The following is a 26,040-nucleotide window of genomic DNA, read 5'->3' on the forward strand; positions in this document are numbered from 1 at the left end:
ATGTAGAATTGCTTGATGCTGCTTTTAGTTTCTGTTCTGCTTTGTTGGAAATACACCCCCGTGTCAGTGAAAGTAAAACAGAGACAGCAAGATTAGGTTTTGGAAATCTGTATGAAGTTCACTCACTGCAGTAACGTCAACATGCCTGATGATGAAATTCCATCTATAGGGGTTAAAGGTGGTTAATTCCTTCCTTTCATTAATATTCAAGAGTCTAATGTCTGAAACATAAAATTCTTCCCCAGTTGAAAATATAAGATGAAAACTGCACAAAATAGAAATGCATTGGACATGTGGAAATGACCTTCTGGAGTATTTAATTCATATTTATTTCCAGTCTGTAAAGGAAATCGTTGTGTCAAACAACCAAATAAATTGTGCAAAGGGAGCATTCCCTGTGGGTCCCAGACCCAACCATTAATATTGCAAACCTTGTGCACATGGGCCTCTCAAATTAAAGTACAAACTCAGACACACACAGCTGTGACACTGACACTGAGATGTTTGGCTATATGAAATGGTTTGAGATACAGCATTGTTTAAACAATGTTTTGGACCTTTCAATGATTAACTGATGGTTAAACCTTTTGAAAAATGAGGACAGCATTGTTTGCTTTTCAAAGTTTACATTACATGAATGAATAATTGTCAAATATTGTTGTAATGAAGGGATCATTTTATTTCATGAAATTATCACCAATCAGCAAATGTACAGTAACTAAGGATGAGCGTCGGGACTAGTCAAATTCTTCACGACTGTTAATTGTTCTTAGTCAGGAATCACTTTCAGACCAATGTTGGCTGGGTTGGTTTAGATACAGGAAATCTTCTTGAGCTAGTGACAGCGTTCCAGGGTAACTAGAACGCTCAGGTGTTGGAATAACAAGAAGTTAGAATGCGCAACTCGGAAGGCCTGGTTAAAAAGCTGAAACCTGTAGCTGCCTTTAACCAGTCCTGCTCTACTGAGAGGGGGAGAAGGATCACAGATTAACTGGGACCTGATCTCTCCTCAACAGCTGGATTTGCTGCTGCCCTTAAAGTGATCTCTACTCAACCTAAGCAAGATGGGTTTGTGTAGGAGGTACTGATGCCCCAAGTCCTCTCCTCTGCCCTGAAGGTCTTTCACCTCCCCTCTCCACTGCCGTGTGGTTTGTGAATGGGGCTGGGGTGGGTGGGGGGATTAGTGATGGAGGCTTCTGCAGCCATGCCCCATAAGCACTCTGGGACTACACTGGGTAAGTTCAAAGCTAATGGTCTCTTCACTATGTGGAAGCTTTGGAAACGGTTCAGAGGACATTTACTAGGATGTTGCCTGGTATGGAGGGAAGGTCTTATGAGGAAAGGCTAAGGGACTTGAGGCTGTTTTCATTAGAAGTAGGTCGAAAGGTGACTTAATAGAGACATATAAGATAATCAGAGGGTGAGACAGGGTGGACAGAGAAAGCTTCTTTCCTCAAATGATGATGGCTAGCACAAGGGGGCATAGCTTTAAATTGAGGGGTGCTAAATATAGGACAGAGATCAGAGTAGTTTCTTTACTCAGAGAGTAGTAGGGGTGTGGAACACACTGCCTGCAATAGTGGTAGACTCGCCAACTTTAAGGGTATTTAAATGGTCATTGGATAGACATATGGATGATAATGTAGTAATGTAGGTTAGATGGGCTTCAGATTGATTTCACAGGTGGGCGTGACATCAAGGGCTGAAGGGCCTGTACTGTGCTGTAATGGTCTATGTTCTCTGAATATAAAGTGTGGGATTCTTAGCAATCCAGATTTAGAACTTGAGCTCAGCTGCAGCAGGCAGTTTGAGAAATGTGTTTTCCAGTCACCTGAGACAGTTATAACTCCCAGTTGGGAGGGAACTCCTTTCTGACTAATAGACCCAAGGGGGACCCTTCATGCTGTTGCGCCCCCAGTGGGGACTGTCCCTATAACTCAGCACTTACAACATTTACCACGATGTTATAAGGAGAGATTCTATAGTCAGAGGTACAGACAGACGTTTCTGTGGCCAGCAGAGAAAAAGCAGAATGGTGTGTTGTTTCCCTGGTGCCAGGATTAAGGATGTCTCAGAGAGGGTGCAGAATGTTCTCATGGGGGAGAGGGGCCAGCAAGAGGTCATTGTCCACCTTGGAACCAACGACATTGGAAGGGAAAAAGTTGAGACTCTGAAGGGAGATTACAGAGAGTTAGGTAGAAGTTTTAAAATGAGGTCCTCAAAGGTAGTAATATCTGGATTACTCCCGGTGCTACGAGCTAGTGAGGGCAGGAATAGGAGGATAGAGCAGATGAATGCATGGCTGAAGAGCTGGTGTATGGGAGAAGGATTCACATTTTTGGATCATTGGAATCTCTTTTGGGGTAGAAGTGACCTGTACAAGAAGGACGGATTGCACCTAAATTGGAAGGGGACTAATATACTGGCAGGGAAATTTGCTAGAACTGTTTGGGAGGATTTAAACTAGTAAGGTGGGGGGTGGGACCCAGGGAGATAGTGAGGAAAGAGATCGATCTGAGACGGTACAGAGTCAAACAGTCAAGGCAGGCAGGGACAAGGTAGGACTAATAAATTAAACTGCATTTATTTCAATTCAAGGTGCCTAACAGGGAAGGCAGATGAACTCAGGGCATGGCTAGGAACATGGAACTGGGATATCATAGCAATTACAGAAACATGGCTCAGGGATGGGCAGGACTGGCAGCTGAATGTTCCAGGATACAAATGCTACAGGAAGGATAGAAAGGGAGGCGAAAGAGGAGGGGGAGTGGCATTTTTGATAAGGGATAGCATTACAGCTGTGCTGAGGGAGGATATTCCTGGAAATACATAAAGGGAAGTTATTTGGGTGGAACTGAGAAATAAGAAAGGGATGATCACCTTATTGGGATTGTATTATAGACCCCCCAATAGTCAGAGAGAAATTGAGAAACAAACTTGTAAGGAGATCTCAGCTATCTGTAAGAATAATATGGTGGTTATGGCAGGGGATTTTAACTTTCCAAACATCGAGTGGGACTGCCATAGGGTTAAAGGTTTAGATGGAGATGAATTTGTTAAGTGTGTACAAGGAAACTTTCTGATTCAGTATGTGGATGTACCTACTAGAGAGGTGCAAAACTTGACCTACTCTTGGGAAATAAGGCAGGGCAGGTGACTGAGGTGTCAGTGGGGGAGCACTTTGGGGCCAGCAACCATAATTCTATTCATTTTAAAATAGTGATGGAAAAGGATAGACCAGATCTAAAAGTTGAAGTTCTAAATTGGAGAAAGGCCAATTTTGACGGTATTAGGCAAGAACTCTCGAAAGCTGATTGGAGGCAGATGTTTGCAGGTAAAGGGACGGCTGGAAAATGGGAAGCCTTCAGAAATCAGATAGCAAGAATCCAGAGAAAGTATATTCCTGTCAGGGAAAAAAGGGAAGGCTTGTAAGTATCGGGAATGCTGGATGACTAAAGAAATTGAGGGTTTGGTTAAGAAAAAGAAGGAAGCATATGTCAGGTATAGACAGGATAGATCAAGTAAATCCAAAGAGTATTTACAAATATATTAAGGAAAAAAGGGTAACTAGGAAGATAATCGGGCCCCTCAAAGATCAGCAAGGCGGCCTTTGTGTGGAGCCACAGAAAATGGGGGAGATACTAAATGAATATTTTGCATCAGTATTTACTGTGGAAAAAGATATGGAAGATATAGACTGTAGGGAAATAGATGGTGACATTTTGCAAAATGTCCAGATTACAGAGGAGGAAGTGCTGGATGTCTTGAAATGTATAAAGGTGGATAAATCTTCAGGACCTGATCAGGTGTACCCGAGAACTCTGTGGGAAGAGAAGTGATTGCTGGGCCTCTTGCTGAGATATTTATATCATCGATAGACACAGGTGAAGTGCCGGAAGACTGGAGGTTGGCAAACGTGGTGCCACTGTTTAAGAAGGGTGATAAGGACAAGCCAGGGAACTATAGACCGGTGAGCCTGACCTCCGCAGTGGGCAAGTTGTTGGAGGGAATCCTGAGGGACAGGATGTACATATATTTGGAAAGGCAAGGACTGATTAGGGTTCGTCAACATGGCTTTGTGCGTGGGAAATCATGTCTCACAAATTTGATTGAGTTTTTTGATGAAATAACAAAGAAGATTGATGAGGGCAGAGCAGTAGATGTGATCTATATGGACTTCAGTAAGGCATACGACAAGGTTCCCCATGGGAGACTGATTAGCAAGGTTAGACCTCATGGAATACAGGGAGAACTAGCCATTTGGATACAGAACTGGCTCAAAGGTAGAAGACAGAGGGTGGTGGTGGAGGGTTGTTTTTCAGACTGGAGGCCTGTGACCAGTGGAGTGCCACAAGGATCGGTGCTGGGCCCCCTACTTCTTGTCATTTATATAAATGATTTGGATGCGAGCATAAGAGGTACAGTTGGTAAGTTTGCAGATGACACCAAAATTGGAGGTGTAGTGGACAGCGAAGAGGGTTACCTCAGATTACAACAGGATCTTGACCAGATGGGCCAATGGGCTGAGAAGTGGCAGATGGAGTTTAATTTAGATAAATGCAAGGTGCTGCATTTTGGGAAAGAAAATCTTAGCAGGACTTATAGACTTAATGGTAAGGTCCTAGGGAGTGTTGCTGAACAAAGGGACCTTGGAGTGCAGGTTCATAGCTCCTTGAAAGTGGAGTCGCAGGTAGATAGGATAGTGAAGGAGGCATTTGGTATGCTTTCCTTTATTGGTCAGTATTGTGTGCAGGAGTTAGGAGGTCATGTTGCGGCTGTACAGGACATTGGTTAGGCCACTGTTGGAATATTGCGTGCTATTCTGGTCTCCTTCCTATTGGAAAGATGTTGTGAAACTTGAAAGGGTTCAGAAAGGACTTACAAGGATGTTGCCAGGGTTGGAGGATCTGAGCTACAGGGAGAGGCTGAACAGGCTGAGGCTGTTTTCCCTGGAGCGTCGGAGGCTGAGGGGTGACCTTATAGAGGTTTACAAAATTATGCAGGGCATGGATAGCATAAATAGACAAGTCTTTTCCCTGAGGTTGGGGAGTCCAGAACTAGAGGGCATAGGTTTAGGGTGAGAGGGGAAAGATATAAAAGAGACCTAAGGGGCAACTTTTTCACGCAGAGGGTGGTACGGGTATGGAATGAGCTGCCAGAGGAAGTGGTGGAGGCTGGTACAATTGCAACATTTAAAAGGCATCTGAATGGGTATATGAATAGGAAGGATTTGGAGGGATATGGGTCGGGTGCTGGCAGGTGAGACTAGATTGGGTTGGGATATCTGGTCGGCATGAATGGATTGGACCAAAGGGTCTGTTTCCATGCTGTACATCTCTATGACTCTATGAGAGGCTGGATATGCTGGGACTTATTTCACTGGAGTGTAGGAAGTTGAGGGGTGACCTTATAGAGGTTTATAAAATCGTGAGGATCATGTATAAGGTGAGTAACAAAGATCTTTTCCCTAAGGTAGCTGAGTTCAAAACTAGGAGGCATAGGTGTAAGGTGAGAGGAGAAAGATTTAAAAGGGAATGGAGGGGCAACTTTTTCACTCAGAGGGTGGTCCATGTGTGGAATGAACAGCCAGGTGAGGCGATAGCTGCAGGTACAGTTACAACTTTTAAAAGACATTTGGAAAAGTACGTGAATAGGAAAGGTATAGAGGGATATGGGCCAAACGCAGGCAAGTGGGACTAGTTTAGTTTGGGATACCTGGGCAGCATGGACTAACTGAAGGATCTGTTTCTGTGCTATATGGCTGTTTAACTCTATGACTCTATTAATCCTGGTGACTGGACCCAGGGGCATTTTAAACTGTTCTTTAAAATTAAATATCAACATTGACAATTGTCTGATTTTAATTCTGATGAATGAACCTTCTCTCAAAAGCGTACTTACCTGCTGTGTGATTTTTTAATATGATTTCAATTTAATTTCTGCATTTCCATTAATTTTTAATTTTAACAATAATCTGTATTTAACCCACAGGAGCTGTTCTAAGTTTCTTGTGATGTAATTAGAGGAAGCTGGATTTGTTAAATCAGAAGGAGAAAGTGAAGACTGCAGATGCTGGAGATCAGAGCTGAAAAATGTGTTGCTGGGAAAGCGCAGCAGGTCAGGCAGCATCAAAGGAACAGGAGAATCCTGAAGAAGGGCTTATGCCCGAAACATCGATTCTCCTGCTCCTTGGATGCTACCTGACCTGCTGCGCTTTTCCAGCAACACATTTTTCAGCTTTGTTAAATCAGAAGTCAACATTTAACAAATGCTTCTTTCTGACATTAATATCGCCTGTGTTTGTCTTTCTCTTTCTCTCTTTTTTTTCTTAATCAGTGTGCAGAACATAAGTGGATACCAAAGCATCAAATGTGTAAATCAGCAGAATGGAGACAGGTCTGATATTTAATTGATGTTAGCAGCTTGTTTCACATTAGGCATTGTGCTTTTTCAGCTTATATTGCAACCTTCAAGTTTCTCTCAAGTGACTCCTCAAGAACCCTTTCATTTTCCTTCCTCAATATGACAGAAAGTTTATTGTGTCTATATTGGTCTTATTGTCTGAAGGAAATAGGATTTTTATTAAAAGAAATGCCTTGTGTTAGCGCAAATGCTATGTTGCAAAGCTGTTGTTTGTGCCTGTTTGTATCTGGTATTTAAATGAACACTTTCTGATTTGAAGTGACTGTGAAGAATTTAGGAAATGGAGATCATTGGCCCCAAACCTGTTACATCATGCAGTCAGATCCTGGCCAATGTGTGTCAGAACTCAATCTGTCTGCTTTGCTTCTGTAACCCTTAGTATTCCTTACCCAACAAAAATTAAACAAACTATATATGAAAGATCCAATTAATCCCTCAGCCCGATCACGTTTCTTGGGGGAAGAGGTTTCCAGATATCTGTGAGGTTTTGTTTGAAGAAGTGCTTCCAGAAATCACCCTTGAACAGCCTCGCTGGCTTGTATTTTATAGTTTGATCTGAACTCACCTCTTCCCCACCTCTCACCTCCCACTCTTCCACCGTAACCTCCAGCCAAAATCATTTCTCCCTATCACTTTGAGCCAAGCCTGTCTGAACTGTGGCTTTGTTTAGAGTTTCTTGAGCTATGAAATAAGGAAATAATTTTCCAACACTGATCCACAAAAGCAATGAAAATCTAAATGTGGATTAAATAAAATCTGAACATGAATTGTGTAACCAGTGTGATCAGAGTCCCTCAGCTTCTTGTCTATGATGGTGATGGGACTCATGTTACTGCCCAAACAGAAACAGACACAAATCTTTTAATGATGCAGAGATGTGCATCTCACTGTCCCATGCCTTAAACACACGCAGTTCTGTTTTTTGAACCTGCTTAAAAATAATATTTTTCTCTTTGTGTGCCACTTATTGTGACACAGATTCTAATGCAATTTTTTAATAGTTGTAAACCTTGCAGTAGTAGCACCTGAGGTTCATTGTATTTTAATGATACTAACCACATTTCTGTGGATGCTGGAGAAAGTAATCACCTTTGGTCTGATTCACGTGGGTTCAAAGTAATCTATATATGATGCTCAGAACCCCTTGAGCTCAGAGTTGAGAAGGGTGTGTATGTTCACGCACAGCAGACTGCTAACATTTCTCTGATTTGTGGGAGGAGATGATTTTGCTGGAGACTGAAAGATTTTCCTCGAGAAAACTCAGCAAACACCAACAGCAGGGTCATGCTACTTGTCCTTGTGCAAGTAGAATATTCTGAAGGTGATTGGTCCAGGCTTAGGAAAACTATCTGGATGTGTTTCTGTGTGAATCCCATATTCACATTCCATAATGTGTTTTAACAGCCCAAGACATTTTCTTTCTTTTCCAGATATACAGGGTCTTCAGGGATAATAACTATTAAATGTAAAGACTTGTGTATTATGTACCTGGAGATACCAGGAATGGAAGAATGCTTGAACGTTGCCAAGTCCATTGAGGTAATGCAATGAATGTGGAAATAGCTGTAGAAATTGTTCCATTTGACCAGGGAATTAAGAAATATCACAAGAGAGAAATTCTACCAAACTGACTAGGCAGAAATTTGCAAGTTGAAACAGAATTTCTATCTATAAGATTTAAGATAAAAGCTATCCTATCCACATGGAAACAATGTGGGAATGGACTAGAATATTCCCAGTGATTTCCTGATGTTGGGCTTCCAGCAGGGATTGATATATCCCACCAGGGATTGATATATCCCACCAGGGATTGATATATCCCAAGTAGTGGATTGAATGAGATCATTGAGGCAGAGGCCATCATTTTTTGTCCATTAGTTTTCATTCTGAGTAACACTCATTTCAAGTGTCTCAATTTGAAGCTACAAATGATCCTGATTATCTTTTGGCCTCTCAGATGTCAGTATGAACCCACACTAACCCACAGAATACAAATAGCCTTTTGCTGCTGATTTATATGCAATAAAATTTGAAGATCGCAAAACCACTCTCTGGAATCAGAAGGGCAATTGGAGTTATATAATCACACTAAACATCCTTCACTAAATTAACCTTTTAAAAACTGTGAGACAATAATTTTTAAAAATTTTGCCACAGAATAGAGCCAGAGTTTTACAGCATGGAAAGGGTCTTTGGCTCATCATGTTTGTACTGGTCGTTAACAACCGATTCATTGTAATCCCATCATCCAGCTCTTGGCACGTAGCTCTGTCTGCTATTAGCATTTCAGAGCTCATCTAAATAGTTCTTAAGTATCTTGAGACTTCCTGCCTCTATCTTTCAGACGGTGAGTTCTAAATACCCACCACCCTCTCAGTGAAAATGTTTTTCCTCACATCCCTTCTAATCTTCCTGCTCCTTATCATAAAACTCTGCCTTGGTTCTTAACCCCACTACTAAAGGGGAATGCTTTACCCTATCTACTCTGTTCATGTCCCTCAGAACTTTCTACATCTCAATCATGTTCCCCCCTCAGTCTCCTTTGCTTTACGCGGACACTCCCAGACTGTCTAATCTCTCCTCAGAGTTGAATCACTCCAGCCCAGGCAGCATCCTGGTGAATCCCTTCGGCACAAGATATAGCCAGGAAAACATTCAATTTACAGGAAATGTTATGCTTTGAATATAGTTGCTATGCAGAGAGTATAATGAAATATGTTCTGTAGATATACAATACCACATCAGAGAAGGTGCCACAGTGAAAAATATTTATTCTCCACACTGACAGACTTCACTTGATATACAAGAAACATTCACAATTGTAGAAATCGAGTAATGTTTAATTTTTGTGTTAATTCTGAACCTTGCAACCAAAATAAATCACTCTGAACAAAGGTTTGCTGTTGAATGAAACGCAGGGATCCATCAGTAGTATGAATCTGGAAGATACAATATATATGATCATTTCCCAAAATCTAGGGCATAAAGGAACCAGGGCAGAGATTATCATCATATAAAAGGTAAGTGGATTAATGGCTGGATTGACCAGCTGTGAACAGCACTGCCAAAGCCAACAGTTGTTACCCTTGAATTCAGTGGTTTGCTGACTCTTTGAGAAGACAGTTAGCATAACCACAATGCTGGAGTCACACATAGGCCAAACTGGGTAAGGACAGCAGATTTCCTTTTCCGAAGAGCATTAATAGAAACTCGGCATTCAGCCCATGGAGCAGTTTGCATCATTCACTGTGATCAGAGCTGATCCTCCACATCAATGACATAACCTGTTTTTTCCCCATATCCTTGATGCCTGTAAAATCTAAAGCAAAATTCTTTTTTTTTGATGGGAATGATGGGTTCATGGTCAGTATCAGTAAGACTGGCTTTCAACTCTACCAGGTGCTGTGATGGGTCTTGAATCATGTCCCCAGCCTCTGCATGGCCTGTCCAGTGACACAGCTATTAACCACCAGCTGTTTTTATTGGCTCTGTCTAACTTTCTCATGATTTTTGTTTCTCCCAGAACATTGTAAGATGGGGGTGGGGAAGGGGAGGGGGGAGCAGAGGCAGTGTTCATTTGTCCTAAATCTGGCCATAGCCAGGGGAATGGCTGCTGTTTTGTTGTTGTTGACTTTCTCTGGTGCTAAGAGAGGAGCAGAGAAACCTAATTCATTTTTGAATTTACTTCAAAAAGTATTTACATCTTGGAACAGAAATCTAATTGAAACAAATCTGACATTTTACAATTCCAAATCTTTTCATATCCTGTTTTATTTCCACTCTCGAAGGGCCAGTATACTGCAGCATTCTGAACCAATAAGTAAACTCCCAAGACTGTTACATTGATGTTTCCGATATAATTCTTTGATAAAATTTCCATTTTCTCTGATTTTGTTTTGCAGTCTCTGTCTTCTCTGGAATCTATCAGACACATGTATCCCTTCTTCTATCGGCCAAAGGAACCGAACCTTCAGGAAGGCTGGAACTTATTTACTCCTGAAGAGCAGTTTACTAAGCTGTCTTTACATGTTAGTTTGTTTTGGTATATACAACTTTTCAAGAATTTTAAAGTTAAAAAAATGTAAAAAGCTTTCTTATTTCTAATCTTTTACCTTCAAAGTGATTGCTTTTTTCTGCTATACATCTGGACAGTATGTGTCCTGGAATGATAAACTCCCCTCAGTAATCAAATTTGCAGCCTTTTGCTTTTGAGTGCTGAAGCTAAATCTTTCAAATATATTCTCGAGAAGTGTCATACTGGACTTGAAACAGTAACTCTGTCTTTCTGCCTTCACAGATGCTGATAGATTTGCTGAGTTTCTCCAGCACATTATGTTTCTTGTTCCAGCATCCACTGCACTTTGTCTTAGTTTTTTCAAATATTGATTGTTTTTCGGCAGTTATTTGTTTCTGATGTTTTGCAGTAATTTTTTTTAATGCATCTTAATATTGTTTGGTGCATTAAGGAAGTTCCTCCCAAGATATCCCTTCTAAGCTGGGTGACTCTCCCCAGTGACACCAGAAACCTGCAGCCCCCACCTCTGCCAATATTCTGCCTTCACCCAATGACCCACTGCTAGAATATTTATTTGTGTTCAAAGGAACAGATGGCTCTGCTGTTCAATCAGTAATTAAAAGCTATCTTTAAAACTGTTTCACTCACATAGACCGATAATTGGAGACTCAGTTACGTGAACAAAGAGTTTGCTGTGTGTTTGAGTTACCCTGAGGCAGTGATTGTTCACAAGGCTGTTGATGATGCAGCTCTAAAGATCATAGCCTGCTTTCGTCAAAGTGGACGCTTTCCAGTCCTGAGTTACCACCACAAGAGGACTGGAATGGTAAGAAACCTTACTCTCTTACAATATCACACTTCAAGAATGAGAACATCATGTTACTGCAATTCAAGTGTCATTCAGTTTTAATTCAATACCTTCTAAACTGCACAACCTGTGGCCTGCAGGAAGCTTGCTGCTGCATTCAGTATTACCATCTGGAAAGATGCTAATCTTTGAAATAAAAATCCTGAATGTCAGATGACATTCAAGCAACAAACGAGGAGAGGTTGATTGAATGAAGTCTGAGATTCAGACTTGTTACTCTAATGGTGAGTAAGCTCTTTCAGACACTCTCAGCTGGACAATATGGCCTAGACATAGCATGTCTCAGTTACATAGAGTCATGGAAACAGGCCCCTCAGCTCAACTTGTCCATGCTGCCCAGTTTTCACAATTAATTTCGTCCCATTTCCCTATGTTTGGTCTATATCCCTCCATACCCATCCTATCCAGGTACCTGTCCAAATGCTTCTTAAATGATGAAATTGTATTCTCCTCCACCACTCCCTCTGGCAGCCCGTTCCAGACACTCACCTCTCTCTGTGTGAAAAAATTGTCCTCTGGACCCTTTTGTGTCACTCCCCTGTCACCTTAAACCTATGTCCCCTAGTTATTGATTCGCCTACCATGGGGAAAAGCTGTTGGCTATCTACCTTATCTATGCCTCTCATGATTTAAGGTCACCCCTCAGTCTCCCACACTCCAGAGAAAAAAGTCCCAGCCTATCCAACCTCTCCTTATAACTCAAGCCTTCCAGTCCAGGCAGCATCCTGTTCTAGTTTACTCAGATCCTTTCTATAGCGATCAGAACTGCATGCTGTACTCCAAATGTGGCCTCACCAACATCTTGTACAGCTGGAAACAGACATCCTGACTCCTACACACAATGCTCTGATGGATGAAAGCAAGTGGCTAAAAGCCTTCTTCATTGCCCTGTCTACCTGTGACTCCACTTTCATGGAGCTATGAACCTGTATGCTTTAGATCTCTTTGTTCTATAACACTCCCCAGGGTCTTACAATTCACTGTGTATCGAGGAGCTCAGCAGTTGCTTGCTTATCATCTCATGGAACTAAATATTTGCTACTGGTGGACACTTTAGTTGATTAGAATCACCTTTGAATCCACCAGCAAGCATTAGGTTTGTGTGTGGAACAAACAAGAACTGTTTCATGTGTTCAATATGTTTGGAATATGGTGAACGGGTCTCTTGCTTTATTGATGCTAAAGATATTGTTACTTGTAGGTGATAATGCGGAGTAGTCAGCCACTGACTGGAGCCAATGGCAAGAGATGTAAAGAGGATGAACAATACCTGGCTGCTGTTCTCCACCCTGATAAGAAAGGTTATATCATCGATACCAGATCCACACAAGCTGCCCATCAGGCAAAGGTGAAAGGTGGTGGCTTTGAATCTAAAACTAAATACCACAATTGGAAAAGACTACACAGATCAATAGAGAGGTAAGGAATAGGGCAACAAACTAATTAGTGCTTAAAGTGGGCTTTCACCATTTCTATTGAAAGAATATGAAACAGAAGACAGTGGCATTTTTAAATGAATTTTCCATTAGGAGCAAGATTAAAATGGTATGTTTTTAAAATATAACATTAATAACCAATAGCTGATCAATCCTCTGACTCTGTCCTAGATATCTATCAGTGATTCCTTCCATTCCTCACTCTGCACTCAATCAGATCATCAGGAGTTGATATAAAGGGAGCCAAGTCTACCGCTTCATCCCTCCCTGACTCACCCTGTGAACTATCTTGATACTGTCAGGATGCCTGATTGATGCAGAAGCTTTAGAACTTACTGGAATGGAATGTCTTAGCTGACTATCTTATTGACTCCAACCTCTTCCCCAAACATTCATTCACATTGAATCAGATTGGGCAGCTGATGGTAACACTGAACAAGTCAGATCCCATAATGAAGCCAGTTTGAAAGTCTGTAAGTCCTAATTTTCTTTTTATTTACCATGGTGACCATTCGCAGGATGTAGGCACAAGAGGCCGTTAATGTACTTCTAACAAAATAATATAAAAATGTGAAACACAGAGAAAAACATTAATTATGATAGCAAATATGAAATGATTCAAACAAACCTGTTATAATTATCACAAAAAAATTCAATACTTTGACTCAACAACCACCGTAAAGATACTCAAACCTCAGTGATGCATTGGCTCTTCTCCATTTCGAGACTCCTTGCTCAGCTCACATGATTGTAATTGGTTTGCACTCTGTATAATTTCTTTAATGCCTGTTTCTTAGATTCTTAATCAAACTTCTATATCAGTTCACCTGTTTCTTAACATGGATTCCTTCTGCTTCTGTATTTTTCAGGCACTCGTATTTGATTAGATTACTTACAGTGTGGAAACAGGCCCTTCAGCCCAACAAGTCCACACTAACCCTCTGAAGAGCAATCCACCCAGACCCATTCCGCTACATTTGCCCCTTCACCTAATGCATGGCCAATTCACCTGACCTGCACATTTTTGGACTGTGGGACGAAACCGGAGCACCCGGAGGAAACCCACGCAGACACGGGGAGAATGTGCAAACTCCACACAGTCAGTCGCCTGAGGCGGGAATTGAACGTGGTCCCTGGCGCTGTGAGGCAGCAGTGCTAACCACTGTGCCACCATGCCGCCCTATACCACTGTGCCACCATGCCGCCCTTATCTCCAGTACTGACAGTTGTGGAGACGGTTATTAACCACAATTCTACTGCTAAGGACTACTTCTTTCTAACTGAAACCTGCCCACTGCTTTTCTCAATAATCGTGTTTCTGTCTACATCCCAGTGTTCCTATGTATCAGCACCTTCTTTTTTCTTATGCCTAACCTTTATTTCTGATACACTGAACTATTCATAGAACAGAACATTACAGCGCAGTACAGGCCCTTCGGCCCTCGATATTGCACCAACCTGTGGAAACAATCTGAAGCCCATCTAACCTACACTATTCCATTTTCATCCATATGTCTATCCAATGACCATTTAAATGCCCTTAAAGTTGGCGAGTCTACCACAATTGCAGGCAGTGCATTCCATGCCCCTACTACTCTCTGAGTAAAAAAACTACCTCTGACATCTGTCCTATGTCTATCACCCCTCAATTTAAAGCTATGTCCCCTCGTTCTAGCCATCACCATCTGAGGAAAAAGGCTCTCACTGTCCAGCCTATTTAACCCTCTGATTATCTTATATGTCTCTCTTTAGTCACCTCTCAACCTTCTTCTCTCTAACGAAAACATCCCTAAGTCCATCAGCCGTTCCTCATAAGATCTTCCCTCCATACCAGAGAACATCCTGGTAAACCTCCTTTGAACCCTTTCCAAAGTTTCCACATCCTTCCTATAATGCGGTGACCAGAACTGCATGTAATCCTCCAAGTGTGGTCGCACCAAAGTTTTGTACAGCTGCAACATGACCTTGTGGCACTGAAATTCAATCCCTCTACTAATAAAAACTAACACAACGTATGCCTTCTTAGCAACCATATCAACCTGGGTGGCGACTTTCAGGGATCTATGTACATGGACACCGAGATCTCTCTGCTCATCTACACTACCAAGAATCTTACCATAAGCCCAGTACTCTGCATTCCTGTTACTCCTTTCAAAGTGAATCACCTCACACTTTTCCACATTAAACTCCATTTGCCACCTCTCACCCCAGCTCTGCAGCTTTTCTATGTCCCTCTCTAACCTGCAGCATCCTTCAGCACTATCCACAACTCCACCGACCTTAATGTCATCCGCAAATTTATTAACCCATCCTTCTACGCCCTCATCTAGGTCCTTTATGAAAATGACAAACAGCAGTGACTCCAAAAAACGATCCTTGTGGTACACCATTAGTAACTGAACTCCATGATGAACATTTCCCATCAAACATCGCCTTCTGTCTTCTTTCAGCTAGCCAACGTCTGATCCAAACCGCTAAATCACCCTCAATCCCATTCCTCTGTATATTGTGCAGTAGCCGAACCTTATCAAATGCTGAAATCCATATACACCACATCAACCGCTTTACCCTCATCCACCTGTTTGGTCACCTTTGCAAAGAACTCAATAAGGTTTGTGAGGCACGACCTACCCTTCACAAAACTGTGTTGACTATCCCTAATCAACTTATTCCTCTCTAGATGATTATAAATCCTATCTCTTATTCACCTCAGTACCTTTTTTAAATGCAAATAAACAAAGCAAATCCCCAGATACTTCATCTTAACTGAACGCACAAATCCAAATTGAAACTAAAAAATAAAACCTCCCCTTTCTTAACACATGCTACAGAGGTACAAATCAAATTTAAAGCTATACATTAAATCCTTTACTTTAGAACCAAGATCACAAATAATAAAAATAAATGGCAATACCTCATCATGCAGTATTTTGGAATCCTACTTGATCTAAAGCTGAGCTTCAGGTACAACATTTCTTTTTCAATGATAATTTTCAATAATTTCAATAATTGGTCCCTAGTCCAAAAACCAATCAGCTTCACTTTTAAATGATCCTCAGCTCCATTTTGTCAGCACATTTGTCAGCTGAAACCCTCAGTTACACAAACAGGGTTCGTAAAAAATATCAAATACCAAAACATCCTTCTGAAACAATGGTCTTTGACACCATTGTTCTCATTTTAATCCATGGCTTTAAAAAGCACAAAAATAGAAAGGCATGTTCCTTAAGTGCTGTTAACCCACCACCTCCACACCCCCTGTCTTCACTGACCTCCATGGGCTCCATGTCACCCTGTGTTTAACTCTTTCCCCCGTGTCCCCAGTTCTTGCATCTGCCTCAGGTTTTCTTTGCAGTATCCTTCACCCTTCTGGCTCTTGCCTTTTACACTTGTTCTACTTCTGAAACCCTGACCTGGGAAAGGGAGCCTTGAATCACTTCAGTCAGAAGGAGAGTGAGCACACTCCATTCCTGATTATTGAGTGGGCAGTGAAGATGAAGATCTGTCTGATCTGATATTTATTGATAATGGTTGAAAATTTGATGCTTCTTAACCTACTCTGATTGATTAGAGTTTTGGATTGATATTCACACACAAACATACTCTGAGTAACTCCAGTCATGTGTAAATGATGTTTTGATTCACATAAACACAGAGTGATAACACTTAACTTGTTTTGAGTTTAGATTCCCTACAGTGTGGAAATAGACCATCCGAAGGGTAACCCACCCAGACCCATTTCCCTCTGACTAATGCACCTAACACTATGGGCAACTTAGCATGGCCAATTTATTTAACCGGCACATCTTTGGACTGTGGGAGGAAACCAGAGCGCCCAGAGGAAACCCATGCAGACACAGGGAGAACATGCAAACTCCACACAGACAGTCTCCGAAGGCTGGAATTGAACCTGGGACCCTGGTGCTGTGAGGCAGCAGTGCTAACCACTGAGGCACTGTTCCATTTTCTTGATCATCTTCCTGCAGTTTAACTGCAAAGGATGTAAAAATGACAGATCTGGCTGTGATGCATTCAGCCATGTTTGATGTAAAATAGTTAATGTGACCATCTCTGTTAGTGCTGTGTGTGTCTGCCTGTTTTTATGTCTGACTGGTAACCGAATCAATCTCACTGATAGGAGAACAGGCAGGTTCAGTCTGAGCAATGTAACATTGGGCTGGATGTAAAATTGCCATCTGATCTGAGGGCTCCTGTTCCCACTGAGTGGTTCAGGTTAACATGACCTCATATAGACAGGAGGCCCTGGTTCAAGTCTCGGCTGTTCCAGGGTATGTACTAATATCAGTGAACAGGTGAGAAAATAGCTACAGGATGGGCCCGGGTTAATACATACTGGCCCTGGTTGCTAACACTTGCTTTTGGAGGCCGATTGTGTCACAGTGGTAGTGTCCCCAGCCCTGGACCGGGAGGCCCCATTCAAAACCACCTGACCCCAGGAATATGTAATAATCTCTCTGAACAGGGTGATTAGAAAAATAGGTTAAACAAAAAAAAACCTCCTTTGTTCATTGACTAACTGAACAAGTCAGAGTTACAGCAGGAGAGGTGAACATGTAAGTACACTGGACAAGATGACAAAGAAATATCAGAGAAATGCATTGCTCCAGCCCCTGCTCCTTCAGTGGTCCCTGCTCGAGCCTTTGCTCCAGCCCCTGTTCCATCAGCGGTCCCTGCTCGAGCCTTTGCTCCAGCCCCTGCTCCTTCAGCGGTCCCTGCTCGAGCCTTTGCTCCAGCCCCTGTTCCATCAGCGGTCCCTGCTCGAGCCTTTGCTCCAGCCCCTGTTCCATCTCCTGCTCCAGTTCAGGCTTCTGTGGTGGGGACAGTTGGATCACCTGGGAAGAGAAAAAAATTGAGCTGAAGAAGAGAACGTACCCACTGAGAGGCTGCTGGATAGTGTTAATTAGAGTGGAAGGCAGTTTAGACAGATTGACAGAAACATGTTCGCTGCTACCTGCTAGTTTCAGTTTGGGCAGTTCTGTAGAGTCCTGAGCAGAACCTACCTCTGTACAGCAGTTGCTCCTGAGAAGGGGAGAAGTTAGTATTGAATTGTTAAAAATAGCTTAGCTCAGTGTAAGGACTTTAGTGGAAGTTTCAGACCAGAAGTGCTTTGACTGAAACACTGAAGGAATTATTTGAAGCTGAGAAGACTTATACTCGTCTGAAGGCTTGAGGAAATGTTCTCCAATTCTGAAGATTGGAAGTTGAAGCCACAGACAAATTAAGCCATTTGAGGGGAGAGAGAAGGGAACCCTCTCTGGTCTGAGTCTTGTAGAGCGGTGCTTTTGGGATTATATTTTTACTGTGTTTTCAAAATCTTTAAGTTTATATTTTATGTAACCGAGGAACAAAATGTCTGATGATAAAACAGAAACCGAGTCATAGTCCACAGAGCAGCAGAGTTATCAGCCTTTTAGATGAGTATGGATCAATGAACAGACGCTTAAAATCCCGAGAGAAATATTACCAGCAATGCCTCCACAGAATCCTACAAATCCATTTTCATGATAGACATTCCAACACTCCTTTTTCAGGCCAGTGTCCCCAACCTTAAGGCACTGGGTTAATGTTAATCAGCTGGATTGGACAGGCCACATCTTCTGGAAGTCTGACACAGGACTCCAAAACAAGCTCCTTACTCTGAACTCTATTCCAGCAACTGTTACCCGGAGGGCAGAGGAAACAGTTTAAGAATAGCCTCAAATTCTCTCTGAAGAAAAGCGACTTGCCATTATCTCATGGGAATCTCTAGCCCAAGACTGTCCCAAAGCAGAGAAGCAGCATCTGTGAGGCTAGCGATCGTTCTGGATGTCTCTGAAATGCCCAATGCGGAAGCCAGGCACAGACAGTGGGAGGAGTGTGTAAAAAGCTGAACATCTCACCCAGCCCCTTCTGTAAACCCCACCCACCCCATTTCCAACAAGGTGAGTCACCTCAGAATGCACCACTCCAGAGGGTAGTAACAATATCCTTCATTGTGAGGGATACCGTGAAGGTAATGAGAGCTCCTGCAGTACTGCACTCTGGTATTGTGATGCCATGGGTCTGTCCCACTGTGACCTATTGGTCACTGAGGGACAGTTTGTTCAATAGGCTGATAATCGGCCAGGAACTCCTTCCAACCCCTGGTCAGATGAGGTTTCCACATCCCCAGAAAGAGAGTCATGTCAGTGTAGATATACTCAAAGACACAGGCACTGCTCTGATGTGTCAGTCTAAAGATTTATATATAAGATACTGAGTGGGATTTGAAACTATAACCAGCTTATGACCGAAAAGTTGGTCCTCCTGCACCTCGGATGCTGTCTGACCTGATGTGCTATAACCGTCCGACTCAGGCACAGATGTCACCGTCACTGAAACGATGTTAACAGTTGATGAGAGTTCAGTGATTCTGCAGAACAAAGAACATCTGCTTTGCTCTTTCTAACAGGATCCACACAGTTTTTGGCAGCTGGAAGACTGCTCCATTCGTGAATAGGCAGGAGGCTGGAAGAACACAGCAAGCCAGGCAGTATCAGGAGGGACAGGCAGGAGGCTGGAAGAACACAGCAAGGCAGGCAGCATCAGGAGGTGGAGCAGTCAATGTTTTAAGTCATGAAGGACTGAGTCCTGAAGAAGGGTTACACCCAAAACATCGACTTCTCCACCTCCTGATGCTGCCTGCCTTGCTGTGTTCTCCCAGCCTCCTGCCTGTCCCTCCTGATACTGCCTGGCCTGCTGTGTTCTTCCAGCCTCCTGCCTATCTACTTTGGATTCCGGCATCTGCAGCTTTTTTGTCTCTCTCCATTAGTGAATAGATCAGGCCAGCCTGGTAAGACACTGTCACACACCAGAACGTGACTTTATTCTGTCATCAGAGAATCAAACCTTTCATGTCTCACTGTCAGGAAGAGTGTTCTGAGAATATCTAGGATGGTTGCCAATCAAAATTAACTTCCTGAGAAAGGTGTAAATGATAGGAATCTTTTGTGAAGAGTTTAGAAGCAAGCAATTGTGTGTGCAGTTATTTTGCTGGGAAGAAACGCCAGTGTTTCTAGAGGGGATAAATTATATTGGGATTGTGTATAATCCACAGCCTCTGCCACTACTGTCCAGTTAAAATCAGAAGAAGAGGCTTTACAGAGTTGGGTTTCTACCTTGTTTACAGTTACTAACATCCCACCAGCACAATCACATTGTTATTTGGAATGGGGTGGGGTGGGGGTGAGGTGATTGGGTGCCGTGTTTGAAATAGAACAAACCTCAGAGAATATTCCTGAATGTAATCTTCATAAAGTTCTTCAAAAGAAGGCAAACAAATCTTAAACATTCCAGCGCTGAACTTGCTGCATAGTTCCATAAATACTGACATATTCAACTTCAATCAGACAAAGAACTGTGGATGCTGGAAATATACAACAAAACAAAATTGCTGGAGAAACTCAGTAGGTCTGGCAGCATCTGTGGAGAGAGAGCAGAGTGAATGTTTTTAGCCCAGTGACCCTTCAACCTCAAACTGGATGATTTTCCAGTCACCTTTAACCCTGTAACTTTGGAAATCAGTTATTATTCTTCTACTGTGTCCCAATCAACTCACCTCTAAATCCCTCTTGCATGCTGTTTGGTTACTTCAGATTTTAGGGTGATTTTAATGATTGTAGGCTTGACTTGTGTAAGAGTCAATGAGTCAGATTTTTGTTTCTGCTGAAGTTTAGTGAAAAATGAGCATACACCATTTATCTGTTAGAAACTTGATTTCTTTTGGTAGTCTAATTTTGTGAGTAATCAGACATGTAATATGGAGTGTTCCACACTGCAGTAAAAAACCCAGGTCTACACATTATCCTGCAGGCTGTGGCGGACTCCAGTCGATGTTGAGAGCATTTCCCAGGTCAAAGCTGATGGCTCGAAATTGACATGCTGAGCTTTGGATGTACCTCTGCCTCAGAATTCACTTCCTTTTGGTGCTGAGTTAATGCATGTGCAAAGACCTTGATGAGTTTTTAGGATGTAATCCCTGTAGGTCTGTCTTATGGAACTGTCAGCATAATTAAAAAATGCAACATCGCATTGCTGTTCAATACTGGAGCACATTCTGGAAAGCTGAACTTCTTTTAATCAGTTTTAATGTATTTTCTTTTATTACAGGGGCAGAGTTCTTCAGGAAAGCCTGATTAAGTTAGTCGATGCTTGTAATGACCAATCCAATAGCATTGACAGGTGGCTCAGTAAACTGGAGGCTTCTAAATGGCTGAGCCATGTTAAAACTGTATTGACCATCGCGTGTCTGGCTGCACAGTGTGTTGACAGGTAACACTCAAACTTCAGACGTCATTTCTAACAGTAGCAATTCTTTGTGACAGGACATTATGTCTCCCATTGAGCTCCCTCTTGCTGGGGGGTCAGTTAGCTGGTTGGCTGGTGGTGCCAGCAGCATGGGTTCAATTTCTGTGACCAGCTGAGATTACCACTTTCTCAACCTCACCATTGCCTGAGGTGCAGTGGCTCTCAGGTTAAACTTATCAACCATTGTCTCTCACTAACAAGGGAGCAGCCTGATGGGACTATCATTACTTTACAATTTACTCTCACTCTGACCTATTCCCTGTGCACCAGCATCCCTCTGTATTTCTGGTACATGCTGTTTTCTCCCGTGTGATCAGCAGGCCATGGCTCACAGCAGTCAACCCAATCTTGCTGTTGTCTGATGTTCACATAAACGCACTTCCCCAGAGGTTCACTTGATAGAAATTACGAAAAGGAATCTGGCTAAACACTGAGGCTGCTCACAGTGATCTAACTCTGACCATAGATTGGCTAATTCTGAAGAAATTAAGGATTTGAATAGATTAGATTAGATTCCCTACAGTGTGGAAACAGGCCCTTCAGGCCAACCAGTCCACACCAACCCTCCGAAGAGTAATCCACCCAGACCCATTTCCCTCTGACTAATAGACCTAACACTATGGGCAATTTAGCATGGCCAATTCACCTGCCCTACACATCTTTAAGGAACTCTTATAGCAATTTTATGGATGCCTGTCTCTGAAACTGGACCATTGTAATTGTGTTTGTTTATCTTAAACAGCTAACTATTAGAATTCCTGTAGGATTGATATATAACTGCACACTTCCTGTTTTTTTTGTTTATACTGTTCAAAAGATTTCAAAATTATTTTCTCAATTAAGATCCTCTGGCAGCCTTGAATATTGTACCAGGAATGTCAATGAATGTAGCTGATTACACAAATGTATAAATTGAGCATTACTGAGAAAAGGCTCTTGTTCTCAAACGTTGTCAATGTACACTCATCAGAATAAAATCACAAGAATATCAAATCCCAAAGGGAACAATTTATATTGCATAGAAAACAGGGTGCAGATTGGTTAGCAGAAGACTGGCACTAAGATAACTCTCATTTGAAGAGCCTGTGCAGGCACAATGGGCCGAATGGTCTGTTTCTACAAAGGAATTTTATGATTCTGTGGTTGGTAAGTCAACCCTGATTGGCAAGACATGGTGTAATGGGAAATGTACCCACAATTTTCCCAAGCTTTTGTTCTATTGAAAAAGTTGCAAAGCATTGCCATGGTCCCTCTGTTTGCACAAGGCAGAACATAAAAGTGATGCACTCTGAAAGCTCAACTGACAACCTTAAATTGTAATTCCGAGCAGAGTCAGTCTTGCGAAGAAATTGAGAGGGGCTGTGACTGAGATGTATAAAATTCTGAGGAGCAAAGACAGGGTGATTGGGAAGGAACCTTTCTTCTTAGTGGAGGGGACAATGATGGTGGTGAGGTTGTGAAGGAGGGGGGCAAGTGAATAGATTTAAGCTAAGGGGCAGGAGGTTTAGAGAAAATGCGAAGGAAAACTTTTTCACCTAGAGGGAGTTGGGGAATCTGGAACTCACTGCCTGTGAGGGTGGGGGAGACAGAAACCCTCATCACATTGAAGAAGGATTTAGATATGTACATGTGATGCCAAAAAATAAAAGGCTATGGGCCTTGAAAAATGGGATGAGAATAGTGAGGTGTTTTGTTTTGACCAGCACGAATGTGATGGGCCAAAGGGCCTTTTTACTGTGTTGTAGATCTCAGTGACTGTGTGAGTATGATTGAGGATTTCAGCAGCAGACGAGCTGAGGTCACGGTGGAGTCAGCTGAAGTTATAAAGGTGGAAATAGGCAATCTCAGAAATGGAGAAGTTGTTTTGTTGGAAGTTCAGAGTGGGGTGGAAGGGAGAGGCCAAATAGATCACCAATGTCACGAACATTCTGGTGTAGTGTTGACCAGTGAACAGTTACCACGTTCTTCTCCAGCTTTAACGGTATACAGAACATTATCTGGAGAATTTCAATACCTCAGGATTAGCAGCAATTTAACATTGACCACATTTCATAATGTGAAACGTTGACCACAAAGAGTTTCAGAATGTTTATTTAATTCATCTTGTTTGGAGAAAGAAAATGGATTTTAACAAAGACTGTGATTCTGTCAAACTGAACATCAAATTAGTTTAAAGTGAATCATGACAGCTAAACTTGGAAAAAACATGTGGTGGGCTATGGGATTCGATGCGAGAGTGATGCTGTCAATTTGCTGTCACAGAGAAGGAGTGTCTGTCCTGATCCATGACTCTGAGGGGAGAGACTCCACCCTCCAGCTCACATCGCTGGCACAAATCATTCTGGATCCAGACTGTCGAACCATTGATGGTTTCCAAGCACTTATCGAGAGGGAATGGTTACAGGTATGTGAAATCAGAAGAAAGCATGATTGAGAAAAGATCATGTTTCTCCTGGTGCATACTTTGCACAGATCACCCACAGGGCATCCACTCAGGACACATTTAGTGTCTTCAGGATAAAGTGTGCATGAACATTCCAGTCTGTAGAGATTCTGATATCACACTCCAGCGTAGTCAGCCCCACAGTTTTGTCAAAACAACACTAGTTAGTTTTTACCCTTCCCCTTGCTATCTACAAGTAATACTGCCCCACCCTCCAGGCATCAGTCGACTGTTATTCCACAAAGTATTTGATCACTTGGTCTGTACCTGTCTCTGGAATCTAGAAATTTGTAGCTGACAGCTAATCTGTGCAGTGGAAAGAGGCAGCCCCATTGCTTTACTGTCAGGAGACAGACTCAGCTGTGTCAGGAGACAGGACTCAGACAGACAGCAAGCTCCAAGCTCCCTCAGTCAGCACTGTGAACAATTCACACAGCATCACTGCGTCTGGAGTGTGAGAGAACCAGCTCACAGGATTCACTGGATTTCTCTTTACAAGAGCAAGCCCAGAAATAGTTGGCTGAATGGGCTGATTGCCTGCTGGAGGAGTTTATGATTTTATGTGATTCGTGGATCTCAGCTCTGGACTGTTATCCAGCAATTCCTGCCGGAAGCTCTGTTTGTTTGCGCACATTGAAGGGGAACAGGACAAGGCCTACCTGTGAGGCCTCTCATGGTTGAAATGCCTCTCGCATTTATTATTGAGGCTCACAGAAAGAAGTAGGCACCTCAAGAAACAATATCAACACAATTGATTGTGAGGTTGTGTCTATTCCATTTCTGACACCTTAACAAAGGTGAATGGTTGGCATTGCTCAGACTGAAGAGTTCAGTCACATTTTTATTTTCTTCTTCTTCAGGCAGGACATCCTTTCCAACACCGTTGTGCCAGTTCAGCGTATTCACATGCCAAGCCGAAACAAGAAGCACCCGTCTTCCTCATCTTCCTGGATTGCTGCTGGCAGATGATCAGCCAGTTCCCTTGCTCGTTCCAGTTTAATGAGCACTTCCTGATTATATTGTTCGAACATGCCTATGCATCCTGCTTTGGGACATTCCTGTGTAATAATGAAAAGGAACGGTAATGTATGAGGAAATCATTTTACCAAACTCCACCTAATGTGAAGGTCATTGTCAGTGAATCATCGCTGAGTTCTTTACAGTAGCAGTCTGTATAAATATATTCTCAGGACTTACTTTCCATAGGTCAAATTCAGAAAATGTTTCTAAAATGTTAAATATTTTGAGAATCAAAATATTGAATCAAATAAATATTACCCAATAATAGATAGCTGAATATAATCCACTGAGAAAAACAAAAAACTGTGGATGCTGCAAGTCTGAAAAGTAAAACAGAAATTGCTGGAGAAACTCAGCAGGTCTGGCAGTATCTGTGGAGAGAAAGTAGAGTTAGCATTTCAGGTCCAGTGACCTTTCTCCAGAACTGATGGTAGCTAGGAAAAGCTTGGTATATATGCTGGCAATAGTGTTTGGGGGGCAGGAGAGGTGAGGATAGACAAAGGAATGGGTAGAGGTTAGTCTGGGAGAATGGGGAGCTGCTAATGGGAACCCTTAGTGGCTGACAATGGGGTGTTTGTTGCAGCAGCCCATGGCATGATAATGTCTGGTGGTTGGGGTGGGGGTAAGGACTTGGGAGAAGGTGGAGGCCCTAAAATAATTGAACTTGATATTGAGTCTCGAAGGCTACAGGATCCCCAGGCTGAAAATGAGGTGCTGTTCTTCCAGCTTACACTGAACATCACCAGAGCACTGCAACAAGCCTGAGACAGAGATCTTGGCCTGGGGACAGGGTTGGGTGTTGAAGTGGCAGGCATCTGGAATCTCAGAGTCTATTCACGAGCAGAATGTAGAGGTTCTGCAAAGCAGTTCCCCTCTCTGCGTCTTGTTTCCTGATGTCTTACTTATATCCCTGATGTATGGGGAAATTCCCGGCAACCTGCCCCATGCTTCCCAGTGGTGAGAGTTCCCTGTACGCATGAAATCTCTAAGATTTCAAAATTTGGTGAAGACGGAAGATATAAGATGCATCAGTTGTCATGTTCCAAAATTCCTGACACTTGTTGAGAAAGCCCTGGCAGAATGGAGCATTGCAAACATACCCCTCTATCAAAGGGAAGAATCAGAAAACAGCAAACCATAGGGCAATTTTCCTAACGTCTATTATATAGAAAATGCTAGAATCCATGATTAAGGAGGTCATGGTCGGACATTTAGAAAATCACACAACCCCAAGTTACAGTCCAACACGTTTATTTGGAAGTACAAGCTTTTGGAGCTGTTGGACTCTAACCTGGTGTTGTGGATTTTTAACTTTGTCCACCCAGTCCAACACTGGCACCTCCACATCCTTTAGGAAATCATAATACAATCAAGCAGATTGAACATGCTTTTGTGAAACACAAATCATGTTCAGCTAATTTGTTAGAGTTCTGTGAGTCAGGATGGAACCTATAGAAATTATGCATTTAGGTGTTTAACAGTATTTGAT

At 42.4% G+C, this 26,040-nt stretch overlaps 1 protein-coding gene across 3 annotated transcripts in view; it reads left to right on the forward strand.

Moving 5' to 3' along the window:
- Positions 1-26,040, forward strand: part of LOC140453352 (myotubularin-related protein 9-like) — a 48,841-nt gene that overhangs the window by 14,273 nt on the left and 8,528 nt on the right. For 2 of the 3 annotated variants that reach the window (XM_072547913.1, XM_072547911.1), the window contains exons 2-9: positions 6,337-6,396; positions 7,854-7,962; positions 10,326-10,451; positions 11,091-11,264; positions 12,508-12,725; positions 20,891-21,052; positions 23,351-23,492; positions 24,392-24,612. In XM_072547913.1, coding sequence (XP_072404014.1) covers positions 6,337-6,396; positions 7,854-7,962; positions 10,326-10,451; positions 11,091-11,264; positions 12,508-12,725; positions 20,891-21,052; positions 23,351-23,492; positions 24,392-24,612 — 1,212 coding nt within the window. The remainder of the gene's footprint in view (positions 1-6,336; positions 6,397-7,853; positions 7,963-10,325; positions 10,452-11,090; positions 11,265-12,507; positions 12,726-20,890; positions 21,053-23,350; positions 23,493-24,391; positions 24,613-26,040) is intronic. The other variant, XM_072547912.1, reaches the window with a different exon arrangement.

This window comes from Chiloscyllium punctatum, chromosome 27 (genome assembly GCF_047496795.1).
Source record: "Chiloscyllium punctatum isolate Juve2018m chromosome 27, sChiPun1.3, whole genome shotgun sequence".
NCBI classification, from domain to species: Eukaryota; Metazoa; Chordata; class Chondrichthyes; order Orectolobiformes; family Hemiscylliidae; genus Chiloscyllium; species Chiloscyllium punctatum.